Consider the following 15,097-nt stretch of genomic DNA (forward strand, 5'->3'; position numbering starts at 1 on the left):
TATTTTCATGTTGAATCCCACCCTCTTTCCCCAGCACGGTGGTAAGTTCTATTAGCCTCCAAACTGGTCCAACCAACTTCCCACCCTCAGTTGTGTTACTCACAATGCGCCAATCCCACTGTGAGCCCCAGTCACATAATGCTTTATAATACGGTGTAGCTGCACCGCGTTCGGCCATTATCCACCAATTGTGCCCTCCACTGTTGGTATAGAGCTACTTACACCATACCTCACGTCAGCCGCACATGGAGCTACTTTTCGATAGGTGGCGCAGGAGCTGAGTTATATATATATTCCTAATATGAAAGTTAAAGACACATTTAAAACTTAAATCCTGACCACAACAGTATCAGATAATCTGCGATAATTAGAGAACTTTGTTTAACTCCATCGAAATTTTTCGTAAAAACAAACAATTACGTTGACAAAAATATTGGGTTTTTCAGCGCAGCAAGTATTTACTCGGTGCTACGGTGCATCTTCTGTAGTACGCAGGTAACGGCTACTTTGAAACCCGTACGGACTTGGTGTTTCAAGGGTGAAGCGCAGATGCTCACCATCTGCACAAAAATCAGCAAACAATCTCATTATCGTTACTCCTTTGCGCTAATGTTTTGCTGTTTTATCAATAACCAACAAGTAGGCTGAGGTGTTTGAAAAAATGCAAAGGTTAAACAAAAATATCTGTTGCTACCGCTTAACATTGAGAGCAGGGTAAATCTATTGTCAAAAATGAGTTATTGTGTGAAAAAAACTAACCTTGTGCATTAATGTACATTTAGGGAGAATCATTAAGGGAAACGTATGTAGACCATTAAATACTATAGGAGCACTGCAGAAACTGTGTACAATAAAAGCAAAGCTTATGTTTCAGTTACCGGCGAGGTCATCTTCTAAGAATTCGTCTGGAAGAATATCACTTCTCGGAACCTCATCGATGTCGATAGGAAAATTGGAACGCTGCGTCATAATGTCATAGAAGAATCTGGATGAAATTAAAACTAGATTGATTGCGAGTGGTCTGATGACAGACATTCGATCGGAATGCAATCGCGAGTTTTGTTTTCAAATTACCGACATATATAAATTTCCACTGGTAGCAGTTAAGATGAACATAAATTCATAATTGGGATCAGCCCTGAAGCGTCTATGCAGACCAGCGATCACGGCACACTCATATATACTTTGATTTCCACTGGTAGCTTACAATGTTAAACCAACACACATAGGTCTCATCATCTGCTTGTTGTTTAGCGGAACTCATTTAATTTCAATTTAAAAGTACATAAGGTTTGCACAAAATGGTGCAAACTGATTGAATTCATCCAACAATTTCTTACACCTGTCGGTTCCTTCTCCTCCGCCTTCGAACAAAGATGTAAGTCAGCGCAAGAATTAGGGCAAGTAATAACGCTGCGGACACTGCAGCAAGGGCTGTCACCAATGTGGTGTTGCTTGCATGAGCTGCAGTCGAAGTTTTTGAAGAACCTGTAATTTGAAAATGTCGGACTTTGCTGCATTTGCTGCAGGAATAAATGTGTGTGTCTAACCTACTTACTTGGTATAACATTTGTTGTCGGTGTATTTCCGGTTGAGTATAAAGAAAACATAACTGATGTCGGCTCAGTCTCGTCCTCATGCTCGAGTGAGGAGGCCTTTGTTGCATTAAGTAACATGTCGAAATGTGCCTCATCAGACCGACCTCACATAAAAAAGCGTGATGCTGTTTTTTTTCATTACTCAATACCCTTGTTTGTTGAAAAAGACTGATTCAAAACAGCATATCATGAAACCCTTGAAAATCCTTGAGGAACATAACATAGAAACAACTCAAACCAAACTTGCTTAACAAGTTTAAATTACAAACAGGCAAACATTATTTTTACATTTGCCATCCTTTTCTTAAACCTCATCTCTGACATAGAGACACACCTGATTTTCATTAAACCAGCTTCAACCGACAATCAGGTCCATAAAGAAGTCTGACAGTTCCTATAATACAGACTCAATCATTCACTAGCAGCTGTATGCTATTACTAGTTGCAACCTACTTGCATAAGTGTGTCGTCATCCCGGTTTATTGCCTACGCACGAAATGGTTTCATAAATAGTCCGCCTGGTTTGTTGTCTATTGTTGCCGCCAGAATATGCCAGCTAGTAAAAGTGCCTAATGCCAGTAAAGCTTCGTGTGGAAGCCTACAACAATTCGTTCTGAAGAGAATCTTCATTATAGATTATTTCGGTGATGCTGGATTCACCATGCCAACACTCGTTTCTTTCCATTAGTTGACGATCGCAAAAGTTATTAGCGGAGAAGTTGTTTAAAGTTTAGACCCAAACCATTTCTTTTTGTTAACGCAAAACGAACCGTCCTAACTATTGCAGCACTTTTTTATTGTAAGACTCATTGTGTCATTTAATGTTGAATATTTGCAAAAACGAAAAGGAAAATATATTCGAAATGCTATGCCACGTTGCCAAATCATAAATGCTATGCCACGTTGCCAAAAAATAAAATACGAAATGCTATGCCACGTTGCCAAATCTGCATCTATAGGGTACACTCTTTCATCGGACATTTTGTTTGTTACAAACGATTTCGATGATTGACTTTTGTCCCAAATACAACCATAAAACTAAATAGTTAAAGGTTGATGTATAGCCTAAAATGATTTTTAATGAGTGCTTTTAAGGTGGAGACTAACTATCCTATTGCTCAAACAAATGTTGACGCAGCACTTTTCATAAGAAGCAATTAGTAAATCGGTGAAACTATGATAGTAATGACTGAAAACGTCATTATTGACGTAAGTATATTAAGAGTTGCTATTTCTCCATTAACTTGACAAGTACTATTATTTTCACTTTAATTTTTTGGTTCAAAAGATTTCTAATTTTTTTTATTCAAGCTGACTTCACAAGCATGGCGTTATTTGTTTTCTCGTGATATCGCATTTGCAATTAGGTACAGTAAACTTAAATCTGCAACCCAGTAGTCGTTGTAATCCAAGCATTGTAGCTCATTTGCTTGTAAGTGTCAACGTTTTATTAAACAAAAATCTTCACAAAAAATTTCCGCTTGCTAACTTCATAGAGCGGTTTCAGCTTGATCTTAAAACCTTGTTGAGGATTACCCTGTATCATTTTTTTATTTCTTGCAACGCATTTTAAATCAGCAACACATTTTTATCGTTTGATTCACAATTGTTAAAAATACTGCATTTTATCGATTTGGATTGGCCGGTACAGTCGTTAATATCTTGGTATAAAACTTGGTGCAGTTGATCGAACAACAGGAACACTGTCGTACTCATGCTCATCCGATTGATCTGCAACAATTAAAAGCATGTAAATAGTTCTGTATAGGTTATTCCAAAAAATCTGTTGGTTATGCAAACAATAGCAATTCGAAAGAGATGCCGGTAAGAAAAGAATTGAGGATCTCTGTTTCAGAAAAACTGTGGCAAATTTATTCCTGGTTGTTTTTTCAAGTTTTTTTTTAGCTTTTCATCATATCGTTTAATATGACTCTATTCATCTTAAAATATCTGTGGTGTGACTTGTAGACTAAATTTCCTGTGGTCAAGCGACAACCAAAAGTATTGGCAAAGCTCACTCAACGTCCAGAAAGTTTGAATTCGCTGAGCGTGATGTTTGTTTTATGTAGCAGGGTGTTTGATGTGTAGGATTTTGAACTACTACTTTTTCATATAATTTCGATGTATATGTGCATTATTGACTGCAGTTGCGAGTATAGCCATTGTTGTGTTTATAGGGCTACATGGTCGACACCGATGTACCCGCTTGCCCCAAACACTTGTCCAATTTTCAGACTTTTGTTTTGACCACTTGAAATTATGACAACCGAAATGACTTAACCATATCTGATCTGGTACCTTTTTCGATGTAGTATGCATCAGTGTCACGACCTGAGGACGAAAGAGAAGAAGGAACGTATGACGTCAAAGGTATATTGTCATTTCTTGATCCCTGGTTACTGACGTGGCCTCGCCAATTACTGAAGCCTGGCGTACCTAATTGAAGTTACTTAGTTAGAATCAAAAGCAAAACAAAACTTGATGTGATTTTAATGACTCGCCTGCCACGTTTATAGAATCGCTGGGTAACGATTTTAATAATTATAGAAACGATTTGTTATCACTACTTTATTGTTTATTATTACCCAACTTGTTTTTGATGACCCAAGCGTAAAGTAGGGTACACTGGTTCTTACACAAATGACCTCTGCTTTGAGGCACATAGCAAAGCCATCTTTAGATGGTTAATATCAGTTCATCGGTGGTATTTAGGTTTAAAAATATATGTTTTGGTTTGGTTTATTTTGTTCGTGCGGTTAAAATAAACACCTGATCTCCCTTTATTGATGAAACTTCCTTTGAACGATTGCGTTGCCGACGTCTGAAACCTGTTCGTATAGGTGATAATTTGTCGCTCAGTTCCTGTGAAACAACATGGGCACTGGTTACCCATAGACCAACTGTTTAGTTTATTTCGTTTCTGAACGTTGCACTCATTTTCTTGAAAAACTTACTGTTTGTAAATAATAGTGGAACTGACACCAAATATTTTCTACTTACTTGGTGGGCTGATCGTGTTGTTCACCGCCGGTGTATTTTGACCCCTGGTTGGTTGAACCAGGTGGTTTCCTCTGTTCGGGAAAACAGCTGATTTTGTTTCCAGATTATCCTGAAAATGTGGACTTCTGATCCCATTAGTCCACGATTTTTCCGCTGTAAAATGAGATTATGTGGTTTAAAACATATTGATCTAAAACTGACAAAATAAATATAGGCGTAATATATAAGATATAGTGGGCATGGTTACCGAAGTTTCGCAGCCATTTATAAATAGCAATTGTTACTTTGTGTTTGTAGACAAAGCAAAACATAACTTACTTTAATTTGTAAACAGATAATAATTTTTGTTTGAAAATCGCCACTTTAAAATGAGTTTGGGTGATTTGGAAAGAGGACTAACCAGTTATGGGGGGAAAGTCCTCCTGATCGGCGTCTGAATCGTCAAACGAGTCATCAATCTCAGTTTCTTGTTCACTAGGTAAGGGTGGGAGAGGTTTTTGTCTCTTTTCCCGTTCTGTTAGCCCAAAACAATTATTTACAGGCAAACAATATGACAAGGACACGTTATACGCAAAAATAGTGCCCGTTGACTTTTTCTTGCTGTTTTACGAAACCATTCAACGATAACAATTTAACAAAGTGCAATGCAAATAAATTTAACTTGACTTGTTAAGTTGTCACATTAGGATGTATTTAAACGTCGATTTGGTAAAAACGTAAAACTTACCCGCTAACTCCTTCCTGTTTGCTTTTATTTTTTTCGCCGCCATTTCTTGTGCTAGTTGTTTCTGGTCGTCCAACGTTTTCGTTGTAACTTGACTGGAAGCTTTACTCGGCGCAGTAGTGCGACTGACTTTTGATTCTTGAACAGATTTTGGAGTAGCCTGTGTCTTCGGTTTTCTACGGTTCGGTTTTGTTTCGTTTTCCTCCCAATATTCTCTTTCCGTTGTCGTGTTTGAGGCTTTTGTTGGTTTCTGTCTCAGTGTTTGGCTGTTTACCTGCTTGGAGGTTTTACTAGAGCGGGGAGCTTTATTCTGCACTGATTTTTGGCCTGGTGATTTTGTTGAGGTTTTTGGTTCAGATTGCTTTAAAATTTTGGGTTGATTTTTCCCTTTTGAGGCATTTTTCTTTACCAGATGCTTCTTGCCCTTTTCTGTGGAGTTCTTTAAAGTTTTTGCTGTTTTTTTCTTAACTTCAATCTCGTTTTCGTAGTCTTCGTCTTCTTCATCAACATATTCATCATTTTCATCATAGTTGTCTCCCAACTCTTCTTCATCAATCCCATCATCTTCCTCTTCCTCAAACTCAGTATAGTCCTCATCGTCAATGTCTTCATCATCGTTTTCTTCTTCAGTTTCCATATAATCCTCTTCTTGATCATAAAATTCCTCTTCCACATCTTCATCATCCCAGAATGTTTCCTCGTTCACCCTTTTTGACTTCTTCGGTCGCCGTTTTTGCTTTTGCACCACTTTTTGTCTCTTACTGCTGGTCAAAGTTTTTGTCTTTTTGCGTGACAAAGATTTTGTGGCCCTTTGCCTTTTTGCAGTTACCCGACCTTTAACCGCACCTCTTTTTCTTTCCAGTTCTCTACTTGCATGTGCACGTTTCTTACGTACGGCAGTTTGTGACTTGTTGACAAAATCTATTGCAAAAAATAGGTCGCTGTTTAGCTACGGCAGTTAGAAATTTATGCAGTATTTATAAAACATTGCTAACCTTTCTTTTTTGCCTTTGCTTTTTCGATCGACTCTTTCGAACTGCAAGTTTTTTATAAATATTAACAAAAGTTTTTGTTTGCAGGAACTGAGGTAAAAAATTGGTAAATTAGAAAAAAATGCAACCTTTTGTAATAAACTGATCCAAACTGCGACATGTTTCACATATTGTGGCCTGTTTTTACTAATATTGTCAAAACTGTAGTCGAGTAAATCGAGTCACTTGTAACGATTAAATGGATCGAAATGTTTATGACTAGGACTATGTACAAGTTAATTACAACTTAATTATACTATACAAGGCGATAAAAATCACCAACTCACGCGTTGCCAGCTAGTCCTTTAAATTTCTTCACTAAACCTATCCCGGCAACACCAACAAGTCCCCCAATCAACCCTGCCCCTCCAGCCGTGCCAAGTGAAGTAAGAAGCCCAGATGGGTCATCAAGGCCACCAGCGACACCGGGCTCCGATTCTGATCCGTTTTCGGTTGCTTCAAATACAATGTACAATTGCAATGGATGATTTTTACAGGCTAATTTAATCTATATGTTAAAATATAGACCTATCAATACAAGAAAGAAACTATGTGCCCTCTAACAAATTTTGGACTCAATCTTTGCTTAATTTGTGGATGATATCGGACAAACAAGCAGTCTTTTAGAACAAAACTGTTCGGTTGATATTATGATTATGTACTGAAGTAAAATCAGTCAGATATGTCAGTATGTTGTGATCCTTCCTTATGCCAACAAAGAACGCAGGGGCCTATAAACACAAACCAGTTATCTGTCTGTACGTTAAAATGTTCTTACGCCATATCTTTGCTAAGTGCGCATAATTTATTCACAAAAATGCATGTGCTTTCGTTTTCATCCGACTCCTGTCTACCTGCAGTCGGATCAAAATTGCGGGGCAACTTATTAGGCTTTCCACCTTCTGGGGCGCTGGTTGTCAACAGAGCAGTTGTGTCTTGAACCTCAGTTGTATTCACCGCAAAAGTTGTGTTCATTTCTGCAATTGACGAATTTGTTGCTGTTTCTGTGCTGGTCTCATCAAACGTTATCAATGTCGTGACAGGGACGGTTTGGGTGGTCGTGGTGGCGGCTGAACTACCACTGGTCGTAATTGTGTCGGTGGTTACTGAAATTTGAGGGAACGTAACTATGGTTAAGTCACCTTTAATTGAATAGCAATTAGTTTAAGTGACTGAAAAATCCCACAAGAGTGAAATATACACGTCTTTTTTACAACAGTCTGTTTTGACTGATCATAGTTGTAGATTCTAACGCAAAATTGTGAAACACTGCTGATTTATCAATAAAGTTAGTGTCAAGGGTTGATTATAATTTTTGTTTTGGTAGCTACCATTTTTAGTCTAAAGGGCATTAATACGGAACAGAAAATGCAAATTAGGTTATTTGACCAATTAAGGGGGGTTGAATGTCTTTGATTTAAAGCGCTTTTCCATTACATTTTGAAAGAAGCTGCAGCTTGCATGGGGTAGATACAAGGGCGTCCGCAGGTTTTCGGTTAGGGGGGTCAAGGTGGGTTGACCATTACACCATCCAGACATTTTATCATTTTTATCAGTGTTTGTGATTTGGGGGTCCGCAAAGAGATCTAATGACGTCATTAGGGAAATTCCCAAAATAAAATGTTGGACCCCCCCCCCTTTAAAAATTTCTGGATACGCCCCTGGTTGTGATTATGTCAACAGCAAATTTGAAAATTAGCGATTTTTGAAATAGCTTAGTTTCAATCTGCCAAGGACTGGTAGAAGTGTGGCAAGCTGTAAATGCAGTTTACCAGTAGCCTATATGTGGTGATTTGAGATTTGCAGTGAGCCTAAAAAGATTTGAGCATTCTGCACTAATCCCCAAAATCAATTAATTTGATATCTACGAACCACAAATCACCATATAGCTGCATTTGTCAAAAAACTAAAGAAATTGAACAGCAAGCGTATAATCATTTTTCATCCAACAATTTTCCAGGGGGGGTCAGCTGACCCCATTTGCCCCTATGTGCGGACGCCCTTGGGTAGATATTATTTCCGCAAAGAAATTAGGCTCTAACAACAGTAATTGTCAAAAAGTTACTGATCTTTCAGGTTTTTTTTACCTGATGTGCTTATGTCTGTTGTTGTTTCTTTCAGGGTTGTAGTTGACTCCGTCGTTGTCGGTATTTCTTCTGTAGTTGTCACCGGGACTGTAGTTGTCGGAATTTGGGTTGTTTCTATTGTGGTTGTTGCTGGTGTTGTGGTTGTTGTAGTAGTTGTAGGTTTTGTTGTTGGTTCTTCTGTGGTTGTTGTAGTTGTAGGTTTTGTTGTTGTTGGTGTTGTTGTCGGTGTTGTTGTAGTAGGTGTTGTTGTAGTAGGTGTTGTTGTTGTTGTAGTTGTTGTGGATGTTGTTGTTAGTTCTGCCGTTGTTGTCGGTGCAAGTGTAGTTGTTGTTTCTGTTAAATTGGCACAACAACATAATAATAATACATATCTGCTACAATGCGTTTTTTCCCTCTTACAAATTTTACTCAAGCGACTTTTTAAGCTTCAGGAACAATCCAGTATTTCACGTCAGCTTATTCTGTCAGAAAAGCAGTCCCGTGACTGCACCTTTGATGATCAACTATCACGTGTTTTTATCACGTGTTGTGTACACCGAACGTTATGCAGTCGATTTTAACAATTTCCAAAGCCTGCTTACCTGGTAGAGACCTTTGACAGATGTACCTCGACTGGAACTCATTACAGCCAATATCAATCCACCTGTAGAGAGGGTCAACTGCATGTACCCATCCCATTATCACACAATCCTCGTGATCGAGATCATTGGGCTCTCCTGACGCCCACTGGGCATCTGCATCGACCAGTGGTGTTGAGTCAGACCAAATCCACTCGTTTGTCTCGTAGAATTTCTTCAAGCCAATGTAATACGATGTGGGATATTCTGAAATACCAAAGTAAAATGTTACATTTTATGGTATAGGCCATTATGAACAGTCAAAAACAGTTAAATGACAATAGTTTGTTTTGTCCCAGTCTTGAATTTATGTTCATCTTAAACAATCTGGCGATCCCCTACTGCGAAGCTGACATGTCCAGCTCCAGCATACATCAACTTTTGGCGCATTCTCCACTGAGCTGGATTTTTTTAGCCTGCCTTTTGCCATATGGTGGTGAATGTTTGGTGACCGGCTGATATAGCGCCTTTAATGTCCCTGGCTTATTTTTGATTAGTTTTTTTTTTTCTAAAAAGTTGTAATTTGTTCCTAATTCCTATGTCGACCCATAAATGCCCTGCGCCTATTGCCGATAAAACTCCTTAGACAGAAATTATTTTGCCAAATCCTGATTAGTGCCCAAATTTGTAAGAGCGATATCAAGCACGCCATTTTGTTTCCAATATATTCTTTGATTAATTTCTTACCGGATGCAGTTCCGATTTTCTCAATAAGAAAGTCCTGAATGGTTTTACTCTTTATTGTAACCAGGATGGCATCACTAGCATTACATCTTTCCTCTGCTTGATAATAGGTGTCAACTGTTCCACCGATAAAGTACTCAAACTCGCCTAAAACATGCCACTGAGAAAGGCAATTGCCAACAAGTGTACTCAAAATAACGATTACCGCAAGTCTGTTCATTTTATTACAAGATTATTATATCTGCGCGATAAAAATATTTTTTGTTTATAACCAATTTCTTTTTCAAAGCCAAATTCCTGTTAATAAGGCAAAATTGTTTTTTTCTACAACTTATTTCGCTTTCTCTAACAAGGACAAACCTAATTAGTTTTGTAAGGTATTTTTTAAGTCTATCAAAGACGTTTTTTAATTACCTTGCGGCCTAAACTTAACACTCTTAGTTACAAGTACCCTGTTGCAATATTGGAAATCGCTAAAAGCTTATATGTTCTATCACTATCACTGCAATTCCTAAAATCACTTTCACGGAAAATCAGTGTCGATTTTTGACCCTTGCGTCATACTTGACCCTTGTGTCATAATTAAAATATCAAACATTTTTAGTTTATTTTTTTTCGATAGGCTGGTGCTGACATTTACCAAATGAACAAAAACGACACGGGTCAAGATATATGTGCAAAATTGCTAATGGGTATTCACTAAAGTTGCGCAATTTTGCTGTATTCGTCCGTAATACCCTTAATTGTGTCTGCAACTTAACGACCATTTCTCAGTCTATCTACGTGAATCTGCAAATTGACACCACTTCCGCCGTGCATTTGACTGCGGTTGTATCGCGAATGAAATATGCTTGATGACTTTTAGCTATTATCTTAGTTTAAAAAGTGAATGAGTTTTAAAAGCAGTATATTTAACTCAATATATCAAGAATAATGCCTGGCAATCCATTCGCTTAAAACGTATAGCGTTTAAAACTGAACTGTTTATTTGTTAGTTTAATGGAATCCTTTGCAAAGGCAAATGAACTGCTGCAGTATACCACATTTAAAAACGTGTCATATAATTTCAAATTTATCCTTTTCATCCGAAAATATTGTAAATTTACATAGAAAAGGACAAAAGAAAAGACGACCCATAGAAGCAAAAAATGCACAAAGATTTTAGTTTTGGTAAACTACCCATGGAAGCAAAAATACATTAGTTTTGGGAAACTAAAAAAAAAAAATTGTTGTTGGTTGTATCTTGGAATAGAAATTTGTATTATTTGACACATCCACAAACACTACAAAACGCAATATAGCATTTCAGTCTTACAGTAGGAAAACCACACACTTTTTCATTTATCAGCAAATAGCCATCGGCAAAAGAATATCATGACTGTTAAGTGTATTGTGTTGCAATTTTGACGTCACTTCCAGGCGGTAGCATATTTACTTGCAGTCGTTATGTCTATTTAAAGCTTTAGACCCAGCGTTCTGCGCACATTGTAACTCCGCGATAATCGCTTTTATCAGTACGAAGAAAAACATAAAAAATGTGACATGGTTGCTATTCGTCCAATTTAACTTTTCTGATTGATTTCTGCCTAATAGCCTATATCTTTTTGTTTGGAACTTGATGTGGCAGATTCGTCGGTTAGAATAGAAACGCCTTTTTCGGGAATTATCTGTCGATAAATGAAAATATAACTAAAAATTCAAGTAAACTCAGCAGCTTTCAAAAAAACATTTGATTTTCACACACTACAAGTTGCTATACGCCGTGTTGACTGAAGAAATGCCATTGTCGCTAAATTCATCTTAAAAGCATTTAAAAGTCGCAACATCTTAAAGTTAGAGCAACAGTACTGGGGGTTTGTTGGTTACCCTTACAGGGCCGAAAAACATCTGTGACAAGCATGAATTAAAATTTAAATGGTCCTCTCCGCCCACTGGCTGATCTCAAAGTAACCAGCCTATTCAATGCAGCTAAACCCACTCATTGTGACGTGAGAAGCGCTGTGTGGAAGTATTCAAAAATAAAATGTAGTCACAATGCCTGGAAAACCACTTGCTTTGCCGTACATGGGTACAGATGGTTATTAGTTTGAGGCAAGCAAGGCAAAGGCAAAGTAGTATCAACAAACTGACTTTACTGTGTGAACGATGCGCAACTGTCGAGCTAAGTGGTAATGGCGCCATTCTTATTGTTTTTCCTTGTTGCTATCACCTTGAGCCAACCTGGCGCAGCAGAGTGGATAAATTTCGCCAACCACGAGTACAAAGTTGACTTTAGAACCGTCAGCAATTTTTCCGCAGCGCTGGGATTATGTGAAGAGATGTTGGCAACCCTTGTAGTTGTTGAATCTGAAAATGTTCTCGATTTCCTTTTGGGGGAAATAGGAAATCTGACTGGTAACGTTGTTAAAACATTGTACAGATACGGTTTTAAATGGCAGCCTTACTGTTTTAGATGCACCCCACACGTTCTACGTTGCCAGGACGAATTTAACGGATAACGACAGCAACGAAGGTTCAAACACTACCTGTTTGGGTGTGATCAAAATGAATGGCACAGAAGAAATGATTTATCAAATCAGCAATATATCTTGTTTTACGCCAGCAGGGTAGAAATATATTCACCAAATCTTGACGTTGGTATTTTGTACTAAACGTACTTTTAAGCAGGTTGATTTGTGAGCGGAATACAAGCTTACAAACAACACAGTTTACCGAAACAACAACTACGTTTGCTACGTCTGTGAAGACTACAACTTTTATCGATAGTGATACGACCACTCCGGAGAAAGCAATTGGTACAAAGTCAACCTTTTGTGAATACTTAAATAGACAAATTCAAACTAGAAGCATTTTGCTCGTGTTTAGGGACGGCAAGTGCTTCTACGCAAACAGGGTCAAGCAAATTCAGCACAGAGTCAAGTACATCCGATGCACCGACAACAACTAGTAATGGTAAATGGCTGTTTACTTATTTACCGTCAGCAGTTGAAAATTAAAGCAAGTGAAACCAGTCATTGATAGTATAAGTGTGAAAAACGTTGTTATCAAATCTCACCAAGTTTTATACTTTTTACATTGTCTTGGTAATATATTGTTAATAAAAAACTGTTTACATTTGTAGAGACAGTGTCTGGAGTGCCACCAAGCGGAGGTTTAACACATACACAGGTGACAATCATTTCAGCAGTTGGTGCGTGTGTTGGAACGCTTCTGGTGACGATGGGTTGTTTCCTCCTGTGGCGCATCACTCGCGGAAGGTGGGCGTAAACAAAAAGTTGTTTACAACATTTTATATTGACGTAACTTAGGTAATGTTTTGCTAATCCCGGTAGTGACTCGCTTTTTCCGACTGCATGATACAAAATATGTAACTACTGATCTTATTTTTGGTTTGTTTCCAAGTCTATTAGACCCTACAATAGTAACAAAAAATAACTAACAATTAATTATTGTTTTTTGTTTTGAAGAAAAATTTTAAAAGTAAGAAAAAGACAAATGCAAGCTTTGTCTCTTAAATACCGTCTACAAAACAAACCTGATTACAACGCAAGTTACCAAGAAGGTAACCTTACAAACAAACTTGCAGGTTCTGCAAAACTTTAAACTAAAATATATATTTTTTATTAGAAACTGACGAAAGTCCGCCCGTTTCCAAAGCACCCAAAACTGAGGATGAGCAAGCATGTAACAATCACAGAATACCAACCAAAGTTTCATACAAAACGACCCAGTTTGGCTCCGAAGGTCAAAAGTCTCCTAAATCTGCAAACAGCACTGACTTTCCCACTTACGGACAACACGAAGATCAAGTCTTCTCAACTTCATCTGCTTTAAGACTAAAGAGAAGGGCAAGTTTTCCGCCCGATTTCCATGGCAACAATGACGTACGTGTCAGCTACAAATCGAATGGAAAATCAAAAAGCGATAGAGCATCGTTGAGCAGTATATTCCTGAAACGGAACGACACAAGGTCAGAAAGTGTTGATTTGCGTCAAAGCACCATAAAAGATTTGTTTAAAATTCAAACTATCGTTTCTGAATTCGTAAACGGATCAACAAACGTAGGATCTACAAAGATACAAACTGCGACCAAGTCAAATATCCAGAAACCAGAAGAAACTGAAATAGCTACAAGAATTCCAAATGATGGAAATCACACAAACAATGAAAAATCTTGCAGCAACCAAAAGGAAGAAGGACCTTCCAAAGAACTACAGGATCGTACGAAAATTGATAATAGTCAATCAGGCGAAATTTTTATTTCATCACCCCAACCTGGTCATGTAAAAATGCGCCATGGAGAAAAAGACCTTGCCAGCAAAGGACGGGCCTTTCAAGACTCGATTGCGAAAGGCGTTCGACGACTGAGCCAACCCTTTCGCAAAGGCAAAATGTTTGAGGTAGTATTTGCACAAGACGCTGACGACGATATATACCTCACAATGACTGGAAACTCTAAGACCAAAACTCAAGAACAACCAATGAGCGACGATATCTACACTGCAATGTCTGGCGAAAGTAAAAACAAAACCCCAGCAAATTGGAAACCGCCGAAAAATCAGATAAAGAAACCAAACGTGGTTTCGAAAAAAGCACCGACTATCCGTCCACCTCAAGCAGAATTTCGAAAACCTTCAGATCCATACGTGGCTTCGAGAATGCCCTGGCAAGACCAAGATGACAGTCAAGACTATGTGGACATGTTTTCGAAATCTCAAGTCCATGTTGGTGCAATAGGACAAGATAGCGTTTATACTGATATGCACGGCTCACAACACATGCCAAGCCGACCGGCTATTCATGGTAACAGCAGCAGTCTCGGTCGTAGCCAGACTCAAAGACCGAGACAACAGCGGTCAGCCATGGAACGAAAATTGAACGCTTCTGTTTCCGGACAACAGAAGTTTCACACAATGAATACGAGGCGCGACGATGATTATGAGGACGTTTCAACACTGCCTCGCGTAACATCACACCACAGCGATTATTTAAAACCAGCACCAGAGCGCCATACTGACCCCAAGCGATATAATCGAAATTCGAGTGTTTCCCCATACGGAAGTGGGGTTGCACCGCATGTGCGAAATTGGTAAAGACAGTAGCAGTCAGAGACTAAGCTTAGTAGTCTCTGGTAGCAGTACAAATGCAACCCAATAGGTTGTGCCCTAAAAGTGCAAACGTAAAATTTGTTTTTTGATTTTTTATTATTATCCGCTAGATGACGCTAGTGTACCGTATGGCATTTTGTCTGCAATCCGTTTGATGTGCGACAAGCAATCAGACGAATTTTTGACATAGACCTAATCAGTATACGTACTTGATTGCATAGTGATATTAGGTGATATTGTATGAAGAA

At 38.3% G+C, this 15,097-nt stretch overlaps 1 protein-coding gene across 1 annotated transcript; it reads right to left on the bottom strand.

Annotated features, from left to right (window-relative positions):
- Positions 1-354: 354 nt before the first annotated feature.
- Positions 355-1,696, bottom strand: LOC145225411 (uncharacterized). Its single transcript, XM_080092097.1, has 4 exons — positions 1,559-1,696; positions 1,341-1,488; positions 879-985; positions 355-560 (listed from the first exon to the last, which is right to left on the bottom strand). The coding sequence occupies exons 1-4, from the start codon at positions 1,674-1,676 to the stop codon at positions 469-471; spliced, it is 465 nt and encodes a 154-aa protein (XP_079948223.1). The 5' UTR covers positions 1,677-1,696; the 3' UTR covers positions 355-468.
- Between the last annotated feature and the right edge of the window lie 13,401 nt (positions 1,697-15,097).

This window comes from Phallusia mammillata, chromosome 4 (genome assembly GCF_965637545.1).
Source record: "Phallusia mammillata chromosome 4, kaPhaMamm4.hap1.1, whole genome shotgun sequence".
Taxonomy (NCBI): Eukaryota; Metazoa; Chordata; class Ascidiacea; order Phlebobranchia; family Ascidiidae; genus Phallusia; species Phallusia mammillata.